This window comes from Sinocyclocheilus rhinocerous, unplaced genomic scaffold, assembly GCF_001515625.1.
Source record: "Sinocyclocheilus rhinocerous isolate Xijiao unplaced genomic scaffold, SAMN03320098_v1.1 scaffold506, whole genome shotgun sequence".
NCBI classification, from domain to species: Eukaryota; Metazoa; Chordata; class Actinopteri; order Cypriniformes; family Cyprinidae; genus Sinocyclocheilus; species Sinocyclocheilus rhinocerous.
The window spans coordinates 340,860-346,527 of record NW_015647040.1 but is presented as its reverse complement, the minus strand read 5'-3'; the positions used below and the strand labels follow the sequence as shown (position 1 = coordinate 346,527).

The window sequence follows — 5,668 nt, the reverse complement described above, 5'->3', positions numbered from 1 at the left end:
TGTTCAATGACTTTTCCAGGTTTTTCATGACCGTACGAACCCTATTGTGATGATCGGGTGCGGTTATCTAAATCAGACAAAAATACAGGTGCGGGCGGTTGGCGGGTGGATAATTTATTTGAAGCTGCGGATTCAGGTGACGTTTTAGCTCATCCGCGCATCACAAGTGCATGCGCTTTGGCTGGTCTTGCCTGAAAAATAAGCTTTTTTTAACGCTATTGGAGCATAAGAAACAAAAATTTTGAGGCAGCTGTTGTCAGATATCATTGGTGATTTCAAATATGAAATTTAATCGTAAGCTTGGTGAACAGTTTTGGAGAATTTGATGTTTCCCCATTCAAAGAGATAGGAGCTGTACTTGCATGCCCAACAGGCGTTTCAAAGATGGCCGATGAGTGAAATGACTTGACTTTAAGGGACTTTGGTTGGTTCATATCCCTATGGAGTAAATTAATTTGAAAAGTACTTCCAGAACCAAAACTGCTGAAAAATTGGAAGCTGTCTTTCCTAATCTATTCATCCTGTTTGTTGTACCTCTCTATATTCTCAATGTCTGTGCACACGACCCAGGAATCCTGCGGAAAATCCACAGGTGACGATGATCGATCTTCCAGCATCGGCACATCAGAGCTCTCGTCGACCTTGCAGTCCATGTTTGGCTCAGGACACACATCGTTTCCTGAAGCGAGTGAAACAAAACATTGCAAGATGCTTTTATAAAGTTATGCTTTGTTTTGCTTACAAGAAAAAACAAATGAATGCTCAAAGGAGCTGTTTTATGCATTTATTGTGCCATTCCTGCCACCTTCTGACTGACAGTATTATTTCACCATAGCTGTATGCACTCATGTCTGCTTATGTAAAGAATCTGCTGTCCTCTGCTGGCTGTCATTGACACAACACCTTTCCTATGGAGCTGCAGAACACCCAACAGACACATAGACTTGAGCATCTCTGTAATGTACATCTCCATGCAGCACTGAAGCTGGATGAACAATCTGCATATTTCTGGGTGGATTTCACCATCCTCTGGCCTAAGACAAGCATAGAGAGAAAACCACATTAAATTTAATCTTACAGCCATGTTGTCAAAACTACATGGCTTTTCTAACATACATGCTTACCCAGAGATTGCGATGAGGTTTTGATAGGCAGCCTGGGCTACGGCACATCCTTTGATGCGAGTCTTGTGCATCTGTGCCCTTAAAGAAGGACAGTCGATTGTATTCTCGCCTATGGAGATGACCTGCTCACGATGGAGAGCCACAAGAGTGTTGAACTCCTGAACGGTCTAAAAATTGAGACAAATCTTGCTCAGTCTATTTTTAGAAAGTCAGTGTGTGTAGATTAAGCTACCGGCCATGTTTTGGAGAATGGTAGCTGGTTTGGTTGGTAGACCATCTTGGACCAGCACCAAACCAGTTACCAGCTAGTCAAGAGTTAGGGCTAGAAAGGATACAGCTATTGTCCTACTGGGCATGCGCACATCAATATTGCGTCATTATTGTCACGCTGAACAACAATTAGTTACAGTATTTACATTATTGTAAGGTTAGGTTTAAGGTTGGGGTAGGTGTAGACATTAATAAAACACAATCTAATAGGTAACTTAGCAAGTTTAAGTTGTTATTTTCTGGCTGTAGCTGTATCCCTTCTAGCCACAACCCTGGTCAAGCTGTCATTTGGAACATGATAGCAGTTGTTAATTTTGGACTAACTAGAAACCAGTGTTCCAAAACACAGCTAGCAGCTTAAACTGGATTTTCCAGCAGGGTAAACACGAGTTTAGCTGCCATCATCTAGATGCCACATAGCAACACATGGGATTGTGGGGAGGAATGTAATTTCTTAACAATGGTGCAATATGAAAACACAAAGCAAATGATAAACATAATGACACCAATTGTTTATCTTATAAGCAATTCACAAACAGAGATCCAATAATTAATAATTTCAAAACACCACATCCCCGTACGCTGGCATTTATTAGTATCAATATTGATGGGCTATACAGATTTACTGCAATTATTCGCAAATACCGTTAAAGCTAAACCTGTTAATTTGCATATAATTGACAATGATTTTAATGTTGACACCAAAAAAAAAAAAAAAAAGACTATCCAAAAATAGCATCCGCATTAGAGTGACGGCGGTTGTCCTAAAGCACTCTCACCGTTCTACAGTCATCCATCGCCCGCTGAGCTCTCCGCGTGCTCTCGGTGCTCTCCCGGCGTTCCGGATCCCTCGCCGAAGTCTTGCCGATTTGAAAAATGTTGGCTGCGGATCTGGGGCGGTTCTTTCGCCCGTTCGGTGCAGAACACATGCATACGCATCCACGAATAAAACCACCTCACTGAGAAAATGTCTTTAATCCGTCTGTCCTCGATGAGAGGGTGAGGTCGAGCCTTGGATGCGGATTGTTTCGATGATTAGTGATGTGACGGAGCCGAGCGAGCGTCCGCGACGCTTCCTCTGCATCTCCCGCACCAACAGGCGAGTCACCTTCACCCCTGTCGAGGGCCGAGCGCCGCTGGAACGCCACAGCTGCGGGCTTCACGATCCCTGAAAAGACGGGTTCGTCGAAGAAACACAATTGCTTAGTGCGAGGAAAAAGAAATATTCACGATTTTATTTGTAAGCGCCGTCTTAAAACATACTGTATCTCTGCTTAATTGATTTATTGTTAGTCAAACAACTGCTGTAAATCAAAAACCTTTTTGAAACGGTTAAAAAAAACCTTTGAAGACAGTCATTAGAAAACATTATGTAGTTAGGTTGTCACACAAAAACTTACTTTCTGGGAACGTTAGTTATTGGTTAAAACCCCCCAAAAGAATGTTTCTAAAACGCTTGGAGTTGGTTCCAAAACATTCTGGAACTGTTTGCTGGGTGTTCTCCCTTAGGATTAATTTGAACAAAAATACATTTCCAAACTGTATTTGGCATTCTAGGCCATTGCCAAAGCTTAACAACTAATTAAATCTCATTCCAGGAGAATGAATTGACAACAAAATTTTCTCAAACATTTTACTGTGTAAAAGTGCCAAAGCTTAACAACTAATTAAATCTCATTCCAGGAGAATGAATTGACACAACAAAATTTTCTCAAACATTTTACTGTGTAAAAGCCATTAAATCCACTGTACAACAGATTGTTTTTAGTGGAAGAAACCTGGGTTCTAGCATTAGACAAGCATCTAAACGCTCCATGTAATAGCAACTGAAAAATAGGCAGCTTATTAAAGTGTACAGACGAACTAAGCATTATACCCTGAATTATTGCTTTTTCTCTTTTCTACTGCATTATAATACTGTTTACAGGTCAAATAGGCAGATGATATTTAGGTAATTGCTTAACGTGATATCTATGGATTGCACAAACCCTGTAAGACCTAAACCACAAACAAACACACAATTGATTCCCACAGGAAGAAAAACACCTTAATAATATTTCATCATATTTGAAGCTACATTGAAATAAAAGTATGAGGCACTTGATGAGATGTCCACTGTCAACAACATTTTGTCCAGCAACAGCAAAGTGAGATTTAATCCTCCATACATCAGAGGAGGAGAAAGTAGCAGAGGCCACAAAAGATGATGAACGCCATCACCCAGTGCAGAGAGTAGATAGAGATGATAACAAAGTCAATGTCAAATGGCCAGCCCCACATGTCCCCCAGATCCAACGCATCCAGGCCAAATGCTCTGTGGGGAAATTGCCAGCGACTGGCAGGTCCTCCGTGTCTCTGAAATCCTGAAATGGCAAAGAACAATGAAATAAATGTGCAACTTGTAATTAAAACTTTGAAACGCCTAGTGTCAAATGACATATATGACAAACCCCAAAAGATGCGGAAACGTTTTGGACAGTTGGGCAGGGGCCATTTGGAATAGTTGGTCTTCTGAAAGGTTTCGTGTCTTGACCGATACACTTTTGGGAAGCATGTCTTTGTAGTTTGATTGAGCTCTGAAACAAGCAGTTCATCAGGTGGTTACATAAAGTTCTTCCAAATAATATGATATGAAAAAAATGGAGTTTATCTGACTCACCTTCCTGAAAGAGCACATGGGATATGAGGGTCCTACAGAGGGGACACGGGGTATTGCTTGGCCTGTTCTTAGCCAGAGTTCTCAAACAGGGCTCACAGAACACATGACTGCAAGGATGGCACTTGTAAGGGCTGTAATATACGTCTAAACACACGGCACATGTGTATCCCTCCCTCTCTTCATCATCGCTGCCCGTTAGGTCCCATTTCATAGCCTGACAGATAGAAGCAACGCATAAAACATCAATGATGAACTGATACATTGTTTAAAATAAAAAAAACAAGACATTCAGATCATTCTTCATATAAAAGCTGTGGCCTATTGGTTGTCAAAACAAGAATGAAATTCTACAATAAAATGACACCTGCTGCAAGAGCCACATGCAGCTGTGAATGGCTTATTAAGATCCTCATTTATGCCTGTTCTGATCCACGTATCTATTATTGGTACTTTGCCAGAACTCTTTTCAGTACAATACAGCTCCTCACTTAATAGCTCACATCGATTTCTTGCTTATCTAACACCTCACACATTAAACAAACTAGAGCTGTGTAGCATTCCGAACTGAGGAATGGGGGGGAGAAACATACAGGCCCATTCACCCCAAGGTCCACAACTATAATTTTTCTGTAGCTCAAACATTAGAGTACGGAGCTAGCAATGCCAAAGTCATGGGTTCAATTTCCAGGGAACGCATGAACTGATCAAATATATACACTGAATGCAATGTAAGTCACTTTGTATAAAATCATCTGCCAAATTCTTAAATGTAACAATATTTCAATTTTTTTTAATAACAATTCTAATTCTACAAGAATAGGGAAGTTCACACCACAGCTATATTGATGTTACAGAGGAATGATGTCATTGGAATCACTTTCAGAACATTTATTTTCCCTGATGAACTGATCAATGATACACATGTGGATATAACTGCAGCACTTATAATATACAGAATGTTATTCTTATAATAAACAGAATGTTATAATGCATTGGTATGGACGCTAAAGTAGTTATTGTTATATTTATTTACCCTTCTTGATGTGAATGGACCCTTGAAATGAAACTCATATAACATCTGTCAGTGTAATTTTTTATAATATATTTTTATATATTACCCATAACCATGTGTTATATATTTTACATATTCATTTTTGTTCATATTAAAGAAGGTTGCAAATAATTATGGAGTTGACATTATGTTTAGAATTGCAATCTCACAAACTTTAATGTTGATCATTACTTTTATAAAGTTATCCAAAAACATAATACTGTTGGACACCATTTAAAACAATTGGAATACTGTTTTCAAATTTCTAAAGTTTGTGTTAAGAAAAATGTCTAAAAAATCCATATCAGGGAATAAATATCCATAATTATTCAAAATAATTTTTGTTTTGTCAGAAATCTAATTTTGGACTATTAAAGGCACAATATGTAATTTTTGCCGCTAGAGGGCGCATATTCAAAATAAACAAAGAGGCAAAGGCGTAGTTAGATGAAGCGGTGACTGAGTGTGGAATCATGGGAGTTGTCGTCTTCATCCTCACAGCTGATGCAATCCGACGGGACTCGGGCAGAAATCATGTTCATGGATGAGCTAATGATTTATTAA

The 5,668-nt window shown here is 39.3% G+C and overlaps 2 protein-coding genes across 3 annotated transcripts in view; both read right to left on the bottom strand.

Annotated features, from left to right (window-relative positions):
- The window catches only part of LOC107708526 (regulator of G-protein signaling 7-binding protein B), a 7,680-nt gene extending 4,860 nt beyond the window's left edge, over positions 1 to 2,820 (bottom strand). Inside the window, exons 1-5 of the mRNA XM_016512789.1 lie at positions 2,795 to 2,820; positions 2,174 to 2,562; positions 1,125 to 1,291; positions 904 to 1,034; positions 535 to 679 (exon numbers count right to left, since the gene is read on the bottom strand). Coding sequence (XP_016368275.1) covers positions 535 to 679; positions 904 to 1,034; positions 1,125 to 1,291; positions 2,174 to 2,323 — 593 coding nt within the window. The 5' untranslated portion in view covers positions 2,324 to 2,562; positions 2,795 to 2,820. The remainder of the gene's footprint in view (positions 1 to 534; positions 680 to 903; positions 1,035 to 1,124; positions 1,292 to 2,173; positions 2,563 to 2,794) is intronic.
- A 293-nt stretch (positions 2,821 to 3,113) lies between these two features.
- The window catches only part of LOC107708524 (E3 ubiquitin-protein ligase RNF180-like), a 21,601-nt gene continuing 19,046 nt past the window's right edge, over positions 3,114 to 5,668 (bottom strand). For both annotated transcript variants that reach the window (XM_016512786.1, XM_016512785.1), the window contains 3 exons: positions 4,054 to 4,267; positions 3,845 to 3,970; positions 3,114 to 3,757 (listed from right to left, as the gene is read on the bottom strand). In XM_016512786.1, coding sequence (XP_016368272.1) covers positions 3,564 to 3,757; positions 3,845 to 3,970; positions 4,054 to 4,267 — 534 coding nt within the window. In that variant the 3' untranslated portion in view covers positions 3,114 to 3,563. The remainder of the gene's footprint in view (positions 3,758 to 3,844; positions 3,971 to 4,053; positions 4,268 to 5,668) is intronic.